Source organism: Erpetoichthys calabaricus, chromosome 3 (assembly GCF_900747795.2).
Source record: "Erpetoichthys calabaricus chromosome 3, fErpCal1.3, whole genome shotgun sequence".
NCBI lineage: Eukaryota > Metazoa > Chordata > Cladistia > Polypteriformes > Polypteridae > Erpetoichthys > Erpetoichthys calabaricus.
Genome location: NC_041396.2, coordinates 296,245,309 through 296,263,198, shown reverse-complemented (window position 1 = coordinate 296,263,198; position 17,890 = coordinate 296,245,309). Strand labels below are relative to the sequence as shown.

General features: G+C 41.1%; 1 protein-coding gene across 1 annotated transcript in view; it reads right to left on the bottom strand.

Moving 5' to 3' along the window:
- The window catches only part of csad (cysteine sulfinic acid decarboxylase), a 112,815-nt gene extending 95,739 nt beyond the window's left edge, over positions 1 to 17,076 (bottom strand). Inside the window, exon 1 of the mRNA XM_051925077.1 lies at positions 16,946 to 17,076. Coding sequence (XP_051781037.1) covers positions 16,946 to 16,982 — 37 coding nt within the window. The 5' untranslated portion in view covers positions 16,983 to 17,076. The remainder of the gene's footprint in view (positions 1 to 16,945) is intronic.
- Positions 17,077 to 17,890: the final 814 nt, after the last annotated feature.

Below are 17,890 nucleotides of genomic sequence, written 5' to 3'. Positions count from 1 at the left end.
TATGATCAAAGTTGGGCAGATGAGATAATTGATCTGGACTTTCAGAAAGCATTTGATGAGGAGCCACATGAGAGGGTGGGCATGAAACTAAAAGAAGTGGCAGTTCATGGTGAAGAATTGGCTCAGACACAGGAAGCAGAGGATGATGGTGTGAGGAACCTCATCAGAATTGGCTGATGTTAAGAGTGGTGACCAGCAGGGGTCAATGCAGGGGCTGCTACTAATTTTATTATATAGAAACGATTTGGATAGGAATATAAAGAACAAGCTGGTTAAGTTTGCTGATGATACCAAGGTGGATTGGCAGATAATTGAAAGTCTATTACATAATCACAGAGGGACTTGGACAACAAATATGCTTGGGCAGATTTGTGGATGATGAAATTTAATGTCAGCAAATGTAAAGAATTACACACAGGAAGTAAAAATGTGAGGTTTGAATACACAATGGACAGTCGGAAAATCGAGAGTCCACCTTAAAAGAAGGATTTAAGAGTCATAGTGGACTCTAAGCTATCGACTTCCAGATAGTGTTCAGAAGCCATTAAGAAAGCTAACAGAATGTCAGGTTATATAGCGCCTTGATGTGTGGAGTACAAGTCACAGGAGGTTCTGCTCCAACTTTATAACACACTGGTGAGGCCTCATCTGGAGTCCTGGGTGCAGTTTTGGTCTCCAGGCTACAAAAAGGACATAGCAGCACTAGAGAAGGTCCAGAGAAGAGCAACTAGGCTGATTCAGGGATACAGGGGATGAGTTATGAGAAAAGATTAAAAGAGCTGAGCCTTTACAGTTTAAGGAAAAGAAGATGAAGAGGAGACCTGACTGAAGTGTTTAAAATTATGAAAGGAATTAGTCCAGTGGATCGAGACTGTGACTTTAAAATGAGTTCATCAAGAACACAGGGACACAGTTGGAAACTTGTGAAGGGGAAGTTTTACACATACATGAGGACATTTGTCTTTACACAATAAGTGGCCAAGTAGTGTGGTAGACAGGAGGACTTTAGGGACCTTCAAAACTTGACATGATGTTAGTTTAGAACATTTAAGTGGATAGGACTGACGGGCTTTTTCGGGCTGAATTCCCTGCTCTTGTCAAGATTATTGTAATACTCTAATTTAGCTCGTGGAACAAAAAAAAAAACAAAATTGTGGCGGAAAAATGGTCCAAATCAAAAATGAACTTGAAGCATTGAACTGAAAAACAGTTTCATCAGATTGCATGGTGTCAAAAACCCCTGTAACAATTTGCAGCTCAATAATTTAGAAAACACCCCAGGATCCTGAGAATGGGTTAGGAAAATGGATGGATGTACAGATGGATGCATAATATTTTATACAACTTTAAATTGTTTTGCTGTTTCCTACATACAACACACATCATAATTCTTACTTGCATATATGACCAATACACAACACTTTGGCATTCTTAACCCTAAGCTTCAGAAGTGTCCACGTTCTTCAGAGTGATGCCATACAGGAACCATTTTGGTTCCCAAAACCCACCATCCACATGAAGGTTTCACAAAGAACTTATTTATGTAGACCCGTTAGGAGTTCCATAAATAGCCATGAAGAGATTTGTGAAATGGCTTCCCGATCGATTTTTAAAGGAAAAGGTGGCTCTTATCCTTGTAGGTCACCTTCTTCTTCTTCTGGCTGCTCCTGTTAGGGGTCACCACAGCGGATCATCTTCTTCCATATCGTCCTGTCTTCATCATCTTGCTCTGTCACACCCATCACCAGCATGTCCTCTCTCACCACATCCATAAACCTTGTCTTAGGCCTTCCTCTGTTCCTCTTGCCTGGCAGCTCTAGCCTTAGCACCCTTCTCTCATTATACTTATCATCTCTCCTCTGCTCATGTCCAAACCAACGCAATCTCACCTCTCGTGCTTTGTCTCCAAACCTACTACACATTAAAGATTTTTGTTTTCTTTACATGTTCAAAATCTTTTCAAAGCCCAAACAAATTTCGTATGTTAAAAACCCTAAATGAAATCATTAAACAACCCAGTAAAGCTCCACTAAAGAACATTACGTTTAAGAGTGCTCTCCAGCAGCGTTTTGAGAGATGCTCATTATAAGATGACCGCACAAAAGGGATTGCAGAATATTATTTGTTCCACACTCCTAAAAATGAAGGTGCCCAAGTGGTTCTACAGAGCAATGCTATAAGGTAATCATTTTGGTTCCCAAATGAATCATCCATATGAATGTCCCAGATAGACCTGTAAATATATGTAAAGATCTGTAAGAGGCTCCATACTGTAAATAACCATCAATAGATAATAACCGATTTGTGAAATATCAATAAGTCCTAATTTTATAAAGATCCTCACTGCATACAATCACACTGCCTAAGTCCACATTTTCTTAATCTGTTAGTGTCCTGCTAAGTAGCCTACCAAACACTAAAGATTTTGTTTTTTACATATTAGGAAGTTTTTCAAAGAACAAACTTCATATGCACAGAACCCTTCCCAGAATGAATTGTGCTCGGTCAAGCAATGGCTCTATGAGGAACCACACAACCCAATAAAGAATTATGAAATGTCATTAAAGAACAATTTTTTAAGAGTGCACAATGAAAGAAATATTCCACAGAAGATGGAATCAATATTGTCCAGCACAGAAATGCTAAACCCCCAGTGTTGTGAAAGTTCACTTGCAGCAGCGGAGCCTCACGCTTCTCGACTCGTGCAGATCTGCGCATGGACAGCAGCGCAAAAGACAAAAGGGAAATGAGGAGAGGCACTGAAGCCAAGCACTGTGATGACCTAAATTCCAAGTGCAGAAGAGTGAGGTCATGAGCGGTGACCCGTACCGGTGATTTCAAGCGATGCCTACACTCACTCTGCGGCTCTCTCTGCACTGCTGTGAGCTCCTCCACATTCCAGCATACAGGACCATTGTTTCTACAGTCTGGGCACTGGCAAAACAAAGTGAGTCAAATTGGTGGTGGTTGGGAGCTGTGCACTGATACACACACCCACCACACGATGAACCACCTGTCAGTTTGGTCTTATCTGGGAAATCATTACTTTATATAGCATCTTTGCATGGTGATCGCCATCCCAGGTTACTACTTTATATAGCGCCTATACAAGATTATCACCATCCAAGGTTACTTTCTTATATAGCATCTTTAGATGTGGTGTGTGCAATGCCAGGATACTACTTTATATAGCACCTTTTCATGTGGTGAGCATCATCCCAAGTTACAACCTTATATAGCATCTTTAGATGTGATCACCATTCCAGGTTACTACTTTATATAGTGCCTTTACATGTGGTGATCACCGTTCCAGGTTACTACCTAATATAGCACCTTTAGATGTGATCACCATCCCAGGTTACTACTTTATATAGCGCCTTTTCATGATTATCACCATTCCAGGATATTACTTTATATAGTGCCTTTACATTTGGTGAACACCATCCCAGGTTACTACTTTACATAGCACCTTTTCATGATTATCACCATCCCAGGTTACTACTTTATACAGCGCCTTTACATGGTGATCCCCATCCCAGGTTACGTCACTGTTAGAATATCTTTTTTTTTTTTTTTGAAGCACTGACAGATGAAGCAGATCATACAGGGTCACATAAGGAGTCTATACTGTGTACGCATTGTTCTTTATATAGTGCCTTACATAATAACCTTAGAGACTTTACAGGTGACAGTGCAGCTGTTTCCAAATTAATACAATGTGAACACTGACAGGTGAAATGTAGGGTTACTTAAGGGGTCAGTGCTGGGGATTGACCTTTTTCTATAGTGTCACATTTTGTTCAACTTGTGTTCAACTCATTTCAATTCCTTTTTTCCCTCAACAAGCTACACTGAATGTCAAAGCAAAAGCAGGATATTAAGAATTTTTGCAGATATATTAAAAAATAATAAAATGAAATACCACCTTGACACAAGTATTCAGAGCCTTTTCGTCAGTACTTCGGGAGCCATTCCAGCCTGAAGTCTTCCTGGGTCTGATATGACAAGCTGCATACCTCTGGAGTTGAGGATCTTCTGCCATTTGTCTATGCAGATCCTCTCCAGCTCTGTCAACTTGGAAGGAGACCATCAGTGGACAGCAACTTCAAGGTCTCTCCAGAGATGCTTGACTGGGATCAGGTCTGAACTCTGGCTGGGTCACTCAAGCCCATTCTCAAAGTTGTCCTGTGCTGTCTTTGCTTTGTCCTGATGGAATGGGAACCTTTGGCTCAGTCTGAGGCCCGGGGCGCTCTTAGAAGGTTTTTCATCAAGGATGTCTCTGTGCTTTGGTCAAGTTAGCTTTCCCCTGACCCCCAGACTAGTCTCCCACTCCCTGATCCTGTCACCACCATGCATAGGAATAGTATTGCGCAGGTGATGAGCAGAGACTGGTGTCCTCCAGAAGTGACACTTAGAACTGAGGCCAAACAATTCAATGTTGGTTTCATCAGACCAGAGAATGTTGTTTCTCACAGTCTGGAAGTCTTTTAGGTGCTTTTTTGCAAACTCCAAGCAGGCTTTCATGTATCATCTGCCCACTCTGCAAATAGCCCAGCTTAGCGGAATGCTGCAGTGGTTCACAGTCACCTGACTTACTAAGACCCTTCTCTCCTGATTGGTCAGTTTGGCCAGGCAGCCAGTTCTAGGAAGAATCGTGGTTGTTCCAAGCTACATCCATTTTAGCATTATGGAGGCCATTCTGCTCTTGGGAATTTTTAATGGTTGCCTTCCCCAGATCTGTACCTTGACACCATCCTGTCTCTAAGCTATCCTTCGACCTCATGGCTTGGTGGACCTTCTATAGACGGGTGTGTGCCATTCCTTAAGGTGGACTCCAAACAAGGTGTAGAAGCAATTCATCGATGGTCAATAGAAGGGGATGCACCTGAGCCAAAGCAAAGGGTCTGACTACCTGTGTCAATGGGAGATTTCAGCTTTTTATTTGTAATACATTTGTAAAACAATTACTAAACTCGGGTTTTCGGTTTGACGTTCTGAGGTTTCAAGTGCTGCTTAATGAAATGTGTTGAATTGATTTTAACACAAGGTGGTGCCATAACAAAACATGAGCAAAAGGGTCTGAAGCCCTCTCAAGGTGGGATAGATGGAAGTGCAGGTGTGCTCTACCTGCTGGGCATTGCTGCCTGTTGCACCCCCAACCCCCCCCCTTTTGATCACATGCATGCTCATCAGTGGGGCACCATCCTTCACAGATGTTTAGCCTCTTTAAGCCGAGAGCATCTACAGGTGGTGTGGGGCGGCCATAGGGATGTCTCCCTACCTCTCCCTGCAGCTCTTCATCATATCCTTTTTATCCCACCCTGCATTGTTCCTTCTGAGCCTCCCTTGCTCTTCCTTCCCTCAGCCAGCTCCTGATGTGTCTTCTTCTGTCAAGACTCAGTAATTCCAAGTGCCTTTCGAAACTATTAGGTGGATTTTCCAACAAAGCCTCCGCAGCCAACCTCTACCAGGTAAGTAGATGCCTTCTATCCTGCTTGTGTGCATGTTATGGACAACTCACAGTACTTCTTCTTCTTCTCAAAGGTTACCTCCATGCCTTCCTTCCATGGGACAGCAAATTTGACCTTGACCCCCGCCTTGGCAGAGGTGAACCACAGGACAATATCTGGTCGTAGGGAAGGTGTGGCGATCTCACATGGGAATTTCAGTTGTTGGTGCAGGTCCACCCTCATGTTCTACTAGAACCCAAGTGTCAGGACAAACCACTGCTTCTGGATGATGTTTCATGCACTGGTGCCATACCTGATGAAGTGTACCTACTGTTGGGATGGTGACAGGCTTGTCTTACTACAAATGTTCATTCCTCCAAAACCTCGGCCATTTTTCGCAGGACTTAGTCATGATGCCATCGGTACCAGCCTTGGGTCAAATCCACCTTGTGACCCAAAAGAATGTGCTGCAAGCTGGGAAGTAATGAGTTCTCATAGTTGCATGGTGCTCACTAGCAGGTGAAACGACTCGCTGAGGACTCAACTACAACTTGGTGGTCCAGAATCGCACTTACAGTAAGTTTATATAGCAGCTTTCATAGTGAACACCTCTTTAAGGCACCATATTGATACTGTAGAAGGTTCCCAGATTTATAGGGTGTTCAATAGCAAGTGAAGTGACTTGCTCAGGATCCAACTGAGAGTTAGTGGTGGGAAATAATACTTGCTTTTTATAGTGCCTTTCGTGAAGAACAACTTCCCCAGACAATTCACAAGCACAGTATAATCTTACCCATATATATATAAAAAGTAGACACTGCCAGGTGAAATGACTCATGGAGGATTACATAAGAAGATGATGTTTGGTACTGATGTTTATTTTCTTTAGCATTTTTCCCCCACACAGCTCTCAGGTACAGTACAGTTGTTTCCATACTTACCCATCTGCACATGGGGACCACCTGGAAGGCTCAGGTAAGCCCGACAATTCAACTCCAATACAAGGTGAGGGCGCTTTTGCTATCCATATCTCCCATTTGTCCAAACAAACCCCCATTAGATGACACCTAGCCCCGCCCACAACTCAGCATTCAAACCCCGCCCTTCTGTGCTCGGATTTACTTAACCAGATGACCTACAGAGGGAGGCCTTCACTTTTGGACCTGCTACAACTGGAGAAGGAGCTCTTAATAATGATCTTTGTGTTCCAGTCAGAGTCATGACTCTGCTTTTCTATTTTTTTATTAATATTGTCACTCAGCCAAGTAGGCTGTTGTCTGTTGTTAAATGGGGACTATCCGGTCTGATACCCTGAATCCTCGCACCCGCGTCTTGTGAATTCTTTACACGGTGTACACTGTACATATAGGCAGGTGAAGTGACCAGGTGCTTAGTGGCATTGGTTACGTACTGTATTACACATTTTACTCCAATTTACATTTTATATAGTGCCTTACATTCATTTTTTTTGCACAGCACCCCTCACTGAGTGCAGGCGCAGAGTGCAGTTGTTAACAAACTCTTTACTGTATATCCATATTTGTACAATGTGAGCACTGGCACATGACTTGAGTCATGACGGGTGACATACGGAGTCAGTAGTGGGCATTTATTATAACATTACATATTGAAAAATTATGTATATAGTGCCTTTCATAGTTAATATATTCACAAGATATTTTGCAAGTATAGTATTGCTACATTCATATTTATACAATGTGAACACTGGCACATGACTTGAGTCATGAAGTGTGAAATAAGGAGTCATAGGTGGGCAACTATTATACATTACACATTGATATGTATTTTATATAGTGCCTGTCATGGTTAATACATTTCCAAGGTTCTTTGCAAGTACAGTACTGCGATATCCATATTTATACAGTGTGGGCACTGACACATAACTTAAGTCATGAAGGGTGACCTGTGGAGTCAGTGATGGGCATTTATTAAAAAATGGTGACATAAGAAGTTAGCGGTGGTCATTTCTTATAAATTACATATTGGTACATATTTTATATAGTGCCTTTCTTAGTTGACATATTCCCATGGTACTATATTCATATTTATGGAATGTGATCAGTGACACATGACTCATGAAGGGTGGCATACAGAGTCAGTGGTAGACACTAATTATATACTCTTAACTAGTTTGATGGATATTTTATATAGTTCTTTTCACACTGAGCACCTTATCAAGGTACTTTTTTAAGGTCAGTATAGCTATATTAGGTCTTATCATGTAGAATTATAGTCTAAAGCCTAATTGAAATCACCCAAAGGCAGCCCAGTTCAAAGGGTCAGTGGTGTCAGGCCATTTGTATTGGTATATGCAAACATTCAAATGCCACCCATGACACCAGAATACACATCTTGCATTTCGATCAGAAGATGTCTGTCCTGCTCCGCTTGTATTTTCAATGCATTTTCACGCCCAAAATGGCTATGTGTGGCATGTCGTTTAGCACAAACAAATAAGATTTCACTGGATTCCAAAGAGGAGACAATCAAGAACAATATAAACATAAAAATATAACACTGTGGTTACTGGTTACCTTTACTGCCGTTCCAGCTTTCATAAACAAAGTCGGCTACTTATAAAAAATACTATCTGCACTAAAAGTCCTTAAGGTTCGAAGTACTGTATTTTAAGACGTTTGCAGTTTTACTTTCGGTTAACTTCTTTTCCCTTCACTTGGTCTTTCTGGTATCTGTTTGAAAGCCTTCTGTCCCGCTTGCTGACCGGCACTGGCACTGGCACCAACTAACAAGTCTGCTTATGTGCGTTATAATGCGTGTCTGTCTGTCTGTGACACACAACTCCGTCACCTATGGACCAATTTTGTTGAGATGTGGCACACTTATTCTTAAAAGAAATTTATTCAAGGCAGGTCCGGCCTTAGGCATAGGCGAAGTAGGCGACCGCCTAGGGCCCCGGCGTCCGGGGGGCCCCGGATCGACTCTTTGGTCTAATTTTCACGCATTTCACAGAGCTTCCAGGGGGGCTCCGCCCCCCTCAGGGGGCTTCTGGACCCCCCTTTCGCCTAGGGCCCCATAATACTTAAGACCGCGCCTGGTTCAAGGGTTCGATTTTCGTTCAGATATCCTCAGATCGCGCTGTGAGAAGTTTTAAAGTTTCGAAACCGCCCATTGAAAAGCATTGCAGAATTCGCGTACTCGCCCATCTTAAAACAGAAACACGTTCTGTGCGACTTCAACTAGGAATGTGTTTACTGTTTAAATTGGACTTTGAGAGCGGTTCTCAAACTTGTAGATTTTGTGTTTTTTTTCCCTCTTTTACTTGTCAGACAGCTGTTCGGATGCCTAAATAGCATCACACAGCAGCGCCCTCTCCTGGTGTTTTAAATAGATTAATTAGTAGAAAAAAATCACTTCCCTGGAAATAAATGGAAGGGTAAAGAAATTGTACAAAATTATGTAAGCGTGCATTCATTGAACAATATTATCTGCATATTATTAGTGCAAAGAAACGACGTCATCAGCCTGCAGCTCATTAATTAACTCATTAATAACACGGGAAAGGCACAGCTGCCCTGACTGATATAAACACAGAACGAATTTAGAAATGGACAGTGGCATTGGGAGATGGGGTGCTTCAGCGTCTTAAGCCACTGACCTCCGTCGCCCGGACCATGAACTTTCTGTCGCAGATATAAACGAACAGTCGCGACAAGCCCCTGATCTTCCTCCCCAGCGTGTTCCATTCGTATTCCCGTTATAGAATAATTTAGTTCCTTTCCAAGCGATTTGTTATTTCTATTATTTTAATGAATTACTATGTTTTAACTAATATTAAAAACTAGCTGGGGAACTTATTTCAGTTCATTTTCCCCTTCAGTAGAATAATATATTGAAACTGTTTCATATTAGTTTTTGTCATTTTTGTATTAGTAGATATTTTCAATTGCTATTTGGCGTACTTTTAAAAATTTTGTTTTTCAGAAAATTGAACAACGATCCGATTGGTCATAGACTCGCCACTACTCACATGTACGACTCAGTCGATGTCATTGTCACATCACTTGAATTGCAGTCTGCTATGTATGAAAGCCATTGAGACGCCACAAGCCTCCTTTGTTTAACTCCGTTTTAAAGTGCTGTTAAAAAGCACGGAATTAATGACGTCTACTAATTTATCGTTATTACTTCTGAATATTAACTCATTTTTACAAAACTATTTAATAAACAAAACAAGTGACTCTTGGATAAAGTAAATAAAAATGTGAAAAACTCCAATTTTCATATCCTTTAACTTACTCGCTAAAAGCACCTGAATGTTACGCCATGCCGACACGGTCGTACTTGTTTCTCTACCTTATCGTTTATCTTCCTTGTCAGTTAATCATGCCCTTGAGATGTCTGATTGTTGTAAAAGCTTTTCGTTTTCTTTTGTGAAACCTTCTGCCGACTTTAACCTTTGACGACACGGACCCGCGAGAGCACCTTGACGCGTGACCTGCTGTAACCTTTCTGATTGGGTGAAGGACTCGACTCTCTACCGCCAGGTCAGGGACGGGCTGAGGCTTTCTAGTGGATTTGTATTCTTTTAGTCCTAAAGTGCACAACGCTATGCAAACTGACCTTGTCACAACAGTCGTAGCGACGTTATTTCTACTTATAAAAATAGCTCAAAATGTAGTTTATTTTTTAAGAAGCCAAAATCCAGCCGTGAATGGCCTGAGCTGTATCAATATTTGTGTATTGCGCTTTGACTCGAGCAGGGTCAAACAAGTACACGGTGCTGGGCACAGAGGCTTATGTTATATATCATGTTTCATAGTGGACATCTTCCCAAGACTCTTCACGGGTACAGTATGATTTTTTTTTTCTCTCATTGATACAATATGAGCACTTGAAGATGACGTGTGTCAAATCAAATATGGAGTCAATAGTGAGCACTGATTTCTACTCTGTCTTTACGCTTCTGACTTTACATACTGTGGCATCTTTCAAAGTAAATATCTTATCAAGGCTCTATATAGATACAGTGCATGGCGTCCATGTTTATATTTTTACTTGCAGGTGAAGTGACTCAGGATCTCTTAACCTGTCTGTATTTAGTTGAGAGGTAATAATTTGAAATGGATACGTATATTTGCCATTTTTGCCTGTTAATCTTCACTCAATAACCCATAATGACAAAGTGACAACATGCTTTCAGAAAGGTTTACAAATTTACTAAAAATCAGAAACTGAAATCTCTTATTTCTAGCCTTAATTCAGTACTTGGTAGAAGCCCCAGTTCTAGACTCAAGTCATCTTGGTTAGTCACTACAAGCTTTACACACCTGGATTTAGGCAGTTGGTTCCATTCTTCCTGGCAGATCCTCTCCAGCTTCATTAGATTGGATGGGAAGATGTCTGTAAACGGCCACCTACAGGTCTCTCAACATCTGTTCTATGGGGTTCAAATCTAGGCTTTGGCTAAGCCACTCTAGGACTTTCTGAAGCCACCGCAGCATTGACTTGGCTGTATGTTTCAGGTCATTGAACCATCACCCCAGTCAGAGGTGGTCTGAATTCTGGAGAAGTTTTTTTTGAAGACTTCTCTGTATTTGGTTGCATTCATCCTTTCCTCAATTTGACCAGTCTCCCTGTCCCCACACCCCCATATCATGATGCAGCCACCACAATGTTTCACCATGGAGCCTGTATTATACAGTCGTCACCAGACAGATCTCATGGAGTTCTGACCAAAGAGTTCAATTTTTGTCTCATCCGACCAAAGAATCTTTTCCCTCATGTTCTAAGAGTCATTTAAATGCCATTTTCAGCCAACAAATCATTCTGGAGAAGTGTGTCAAAAAACTACTGGGGGTCATTCATACCGATGGGAATATGTATGTATAGCACCTCACTGGGACTGGGACTGCCAAGGCAGACATTTTCTTTTCTTTGTTTTTACATTTTTCTTCTTTTTTATTCATTTGGGTGTGTGCTCAGACCATAGTGTGTCTGTGCATATTTATTTATTCATTTATTGTTATTTATTTATTTTAAAGCTTCTGTAAAATTACAAATTTCCAAATGGGGATAAATAAAGTTCTATGCTCCCAACCTCCTCCTATCTATCTATCTATCTATCTATCTATCTATCTATCTATCTATCTATCTATCTATCTATCTATCTATCGTGCCTTTCACATATAGATAGATAGATATGAAAGGAACTATATAAAAGATAGATATGAAAGGCACTATATTGTATAATAGATAAATACAGATAGATGATATAGATAGATATAGTTACTCTATGAAAGACAGATAGATAGGTATGAATGGCACTATATAATAGATAGATAGAAGTGAAAGGCACTATATAATAGATCAATGGATATGAAAGGCACTATATAATAAAGAGATAGATATGAAAGGCACTATACTGTATAATAGATAGATACAGATAGATAACATAGATAGATATACTCTATGATAGATATCTATCTATCTATCTATTGTGCCTTTCACATATAGATAGATAGATATGAAAGGCACTATATAAAAGATAGATATGAAAGGCACTATATTGTATAATAGATAAATACAGATAGATGATATAGATAGATATAGTTACTCTATGAAAGACAGATAGATAGGTATGAATGGCACTATATAATAGATAGATAGAAGTGAAAGGATATGAAAGGCACTATATAATAAAGAGATAGATATAAAAGGCACTATACTGTATAATAGATAGATGCAGATAGAGTATATCTATCTATGTTATCTATGATAGACAGATAGATAGATAGATCTCTATCTATCTCTCTATCTATCTAATGGTGCCAATGCCATGGCACTGTCACTGAACAAGTGATATGACAATGGGGCAAATAGTATATCTGGCGGGCTCATTTGTGGTTTATGTTAAAGGAAATAAAATGATATATTTGAATAAATTCTTGTTTCTCATGGTACATCAAAGTGGCCCCATGCTGCAAGCCAGTTGGATGTGCAAATAAAAATTTCTCTGCATGCCTTGAGGGGGTCACTTCCTCTGCTAGTGCTCATGCTTCACAGATCCCAAAATCACTGAGCTGTATCTGTAAATTGCCTTGATTTGGTATCTATATGAAATTACAGTGGTCTGCAGATCATCCTACAACTCAGACTCTTGGTGTGACCCTGAGTGACTGAAGGAATGTTCCTGCTTCTAAAATGTAAGCTGTTTTACTTTTTTGCCTTGTGATTTCCAAATGGCATTGCACTGAGGTATCAGCTAACAGGAAGATGTCATCTAGAAGGACAAGAGTGCCTTTTCAAAGATGTTTGCATTATTTCTTTAACACCTCCGGTAAATGGATTTGGTTCCTTACAGCAGTGCTGTGCTTTATGTCAGGGTTAATGTGTAGGAGCCCAGCGTGTTTTTGCTTTCTTTTTGTTCCTCACCTGTTTCATGTTAGAGAAGTTCTCGGCTTGTCTGCTGAAACAGCAACCAAAGGAGAAAAAAAAGTGTGTTTGGGATGAAAGTTCAGAGCTGTGCCTTGGAGCGGACAGTAAACTTTCACCCTGTAATAGCTCGTTGCACAATGTGTGAAATGGCTGTGCTTTAACACAAAAATGGCATAACGGAGGCACAAGGTGATTCAAGTCTCAATTTGTGCTGTCTGCTTTGGAGAAAGGGAGACGCATGTCAGATGGAGAGCAGCAGGTCTCAGAAAATGTCCAGTGCTAATTGGAAGAAACACACACACACACACAGAGGCACATGCACATGCACACACGCACACACACACACACACACAGAGGCACATGCACACCCACACACACACGCACACACACAGAGGCACACCTCGTTTACACAAATCACATGATCCTCCAACAGTCAATCAAATGGCTGCTATCCATTCTGCATGTCATGGCGCACATAACCAGATGTTTAGTGGTTGTTTGACCAAACATGAGAATGGCTAAGATGTATGATCTCAGCCACTTTGACCGTGGTATGGTCATTGGTACCAGTTATGGAGATTATACAAACAGCTGCTCTCCGGGGATTTCCATGCACTGCTGTCTCAGAGAGGGCAGTAAAGAGTGACCAGGTGTCAGAAAAGACCACAAATACTGAAGTAATGATGGCGCGCGCAGAAGGGCATCTCTTAATGAACAAAATGTCAGACGGACACCATACAGCCATAGTGTGTTTCGCTCTCGTCAGCGAGGTCACAGTGGGCACTTGATGACTGAAGTTTGGGAAAGTGTGACTTGATTTGGTGAATTGCCATTCCTGTTGTGACATACAGGTGGTCAGGTCAGATTCCAGTGTAAACAACAAGTCAGTAAATCCCCCCAGCCGTGTGTCAATGGTACATGCTGGTACCGGGTGGTGGTGTGATGGTGTTGGAACGTTTTCTCAGCTCACACGAGGCCTCTTAATACCATCTGAGTGTCAGAAAGTCTTCAGCCCCCCCTTCCCCTTCACTTTTGCCATAGTTTTAATGTGTGGCGGCCTTGTGCTGATCAATCAAATTATTTTCTTTCCCTCATCAAGCAACATTCAAAACTCCAGAATGACGAGGCAAAAACACGATTTCAAATTTATTAAAAAATAAAAAACTGAAATTCCTTTTCTGCACGCTTTTTTAAATGGATACATTTGCCAATGTTTACCCATTAACCTGCACTCAGTAGCCCATAATGACAACGTGAAGACATGTTTTCAATAAGGTTCTCCCGTGCTTGCTTAGTTAAAGTAGGGGGTCTAATTAAAAATAGAAGCTGAACAACAACTTTCAATTAAGTTTCTTATGACTTTTTCATAACTCATCCCCTGTAGCCCTCAATCAGCCTTGTCGCTCTTCTCTGGACCTTTTCTTGTGCTGTTATGTTCTTTTTGTAGCCTGGAGACCCAAACTGCACCCAGTACTCCAGATGAGGCCTCACCAGTGTGTTATAAAGTGTGAGCAGAACCTCCTGTGACTTGTACTCCACACATCAAGGCGCTATATAAGCTGACAGTCTGTTAGCCTTCTTAATGGCTTCTCAACTCTGTCGGGAAGTCGATAGCTTTTGAAGTCCACTACGACTCCTAAATCCTTCTCATAAGGTGTAATTTTGATTTTCAGACCTCCCATTGTGTATTCAAACCTCACATTTACACTTCCTATGGGTAATACTTTACATTTACTGACATTACACTTCATCTGCCACAAATCTGCCCAAGCATGCCTGCTGTCCAAGTCCCTCTGTGATGATTTAATGGATTCTCGATTATCTGCCAATCCACCTATCTTGGTATCATCTGCAAAATTAACCAGTTTGCTATTAATATTCCTATTCACATCATTTCTATATATTAAAAATAGCAGTGGCCCTAACACTGCCCCCTGCTGGACACCATTCTTAACTTACTTGCACCATCACCCTCTGCTTCCTGTGTCTGAGCTAATTCTGCCCCCATCTATACACCACACCTTGAACTGCCACTTCTTTTAATTTGATGCTCAACCACTCATGTGGCACCTCATCAAATGCTTTCCAAAAAATCAACATTAATATCTCATATGCACTTCTGTTCATTTCCTTTTGTTGCTTCCTCATAGAATTCTAACATTTAGAAAAACATGACTTCCCTCATCTGAACCCATGCTGACTCCTGTTCTTGTCATGTCCTGCTCAACCTTTACCTTAATAATTGCCTCTGGATGGTTGGGAGACAAAGTCAGAGAGGTGAGATTGCGTTGGTTTGGACATGTGCAGAGGAGAGATGCTGAGTATATTGGGAGAAGGGTACTAAGGATCGAGCTGCCAGGGAAGAGGAGAAGAGGAAGGCCTAAGAGAAGGTTTATGGATGTGGTGAGAGAGGACAGGCAGGTGATGGGTGTGACAGAGCAAGATGTTGAGGACAGAAAGATATGGAAGAAGATGATGTGGTGTGGTGACCCCTAACGGGAGCAGCCAAAAAAAGAAGGTGACCTACAAGGATAAGAGCAGCCTGTTCCTTTATAGGAGCAGCCGAAAGAAGAACAAGAAGAATTTGCCTGTAGTGCATGTTAAGCTTACTGGCCTGTACTTACTTGAATTACTTTTTTATGTAATGGGATAATATTTGTTATTTTCCAGTTTGTAGGAATTTCCCCAGTGTACCACTGATCATCTAAAATGTGTGGCTCATGTTTCTATCTGCTCTTATTAACCTCCTTAAGCTCTCCATGTTATCTGGTCCTGGTAGTTTGTTAGATTTCGGCCTATTTAATCTAAGCAACACTTCTCTCTCTACAATTTCCAAATCACTCAGAACCTCCTTAGTAGTCCCTGTTACTACTGGGAGGTTTCCAATGTAAAGACTTCATAAAAATGTAAGTTTAGGGCATTTACCATTTCACGGTCTGTACATATGAATGCGCCTTTACCACTCCTAATACTCTTCACCTGCTCCTTGACTGTTCTTTTACTACTAAAGTAACAAAAGAATCTCTTTGGGTAATCTTTTAGCCTTTTCTGCCTTATTCTCTCCAACAGCCTTTTCTCTTCCCTAATATCCATTTTAATGGTTGCTCTCATTTGCCCCAGTCTTATACCCCTTACACAGATGACAGCCAATAGGATTTCTTGAGGAGCAGTCAGTAGTGTGCTGCCAGGACCTTCATGACAGAGCCCACCACAATGAAAGAACTTGTCTGACTTGTGCTCTGTTATTACCGAGTCCTTATTGTGTTATGAGTTGGATGTTTGTCTCTGGTCATAACAGTCCATTCAGTCCATCGAGCTCAGGTTAGCTAAAAATATTAGAACAATCTAGACGAGATCACACCGTTTAGATCAATAAAGCTCCTCAGTCCTCTCCACTTAATTTTTCTAAAATAACATCAAGTTGAGTTTTGAAGGTCTCTAAAGTCCTCTTGTCTACCACACTATTTGGTCACTTATTCCAAGTGCCTGTTGTTCTCTGGGTAAAGAAACTTCCTAATGTTTGTGTGACATTTACCCTCAATAAATGTCCAACTGTGTCCCAGTGAGTTGGCCAGGCCTGTTGTAACCACTCAGAACATCCAGAAAGTGCACAACATGGCTCCCTAACACATTTATTTCATCTTATTTTATTAATTTCAGGTCCATTTACATCCAAAAGACATGGAAAAATCACCCAGTTTAACCCACAGACTCTACTGATTGACAATGGAGAGGATGAACCTCAAGGAAACAATGAAAGTGGTGAAAAGAGACACTTTAATGCCAAGAATGTATTCCAAATGTAATGTTTTAAAAGGTTATAAACTGGGACTGTGTAACAATGGCAGAAAGGTAAGTCTGCCTCCATCTGTACACTTAAAGCGAGGTGAAATGGGCACCGGGGTGCATAGGGAGCACCCATTCATTACCATTAACGACACATAGTCATAGGCATACACTACTTACCAAATAAGCATTTTATATTTTAGGGCAGTGAATACCAAGTAAACATTTTATATTTTAGAACACTGAAATACACCATTTATGAACTAAAATACCAATCTTGTAGCTCTGCTTACCAGAAGTGCAGCTACCCAGTTCACCTTGGCCAGACATTGTTTGTGTCCACCTCTTGACCGTGTGCTCCCAAGTGTCTTCTTCAGGTTTATTTCAAAGTGCGCACAAAAGGAAGCTGAAAAGTGTACAGAATGATAAAGCACCCTTGTGACGTCACAAGCCAATGAATAGTGATAGTACAAACCCCACCTCCTGCCTGAGTCACTTGACCCGGGTGAAACAACGTGATATTTGCAGGCAGGGTTATTCGGGGGCATTCTGTGCAAACGTTAACTTTTGTGTTATCTTTGAGCCACTTTGGTGGTTTAAGGTTTTTAATTATTTAAAACAAAAAAAAAACAAATAGGACCAATCCATATTCAGATTTCATGAGCACTTTGTCCTGGGCCCATTACTATGTCCAAAGGGGTCTGCAAAGTATTGGAGATGTCACCCCTCAGTAACCTCAGGTGGCACAGAAAGCACACTGGGAGGAGAGGGTGATGGAAAATTCCTACTGCTTTGAGTGGTCACTGCCTGAAAGGACACTGATCTCCTAATATTGTCTCTGACAATATTGAATCTTGGTTTCACATGGAATTAACCATTACCTTCATTTTTATGGATTTAGCAAATTCTTCTATCCAAAGACACTTACACATTCAGAGGGCAGGTGCCCATTAATTTGTATGGTATGAGCGCAGACAAATAAGCTTATTACTACAACGTCATCTTCATCATTTATCTATCCATCCACGATCACATCTGTCTCACCGAAATTCTGGGTTGTCTTTGGAGGGTCTTTGGAGGAGCAGAAGAATGAAGTTAGGAAAGGCCAAATGGTGAGTTCAGCTCGGAACAAGTGGTCTGACAAGTGAACACACATATTTGGATAGAAAGGTTTGTGTGTCTCGACGGTGGTTAGCAATGCTACCTCACAGATAAGCAAATCATCCACCTGGTCATTG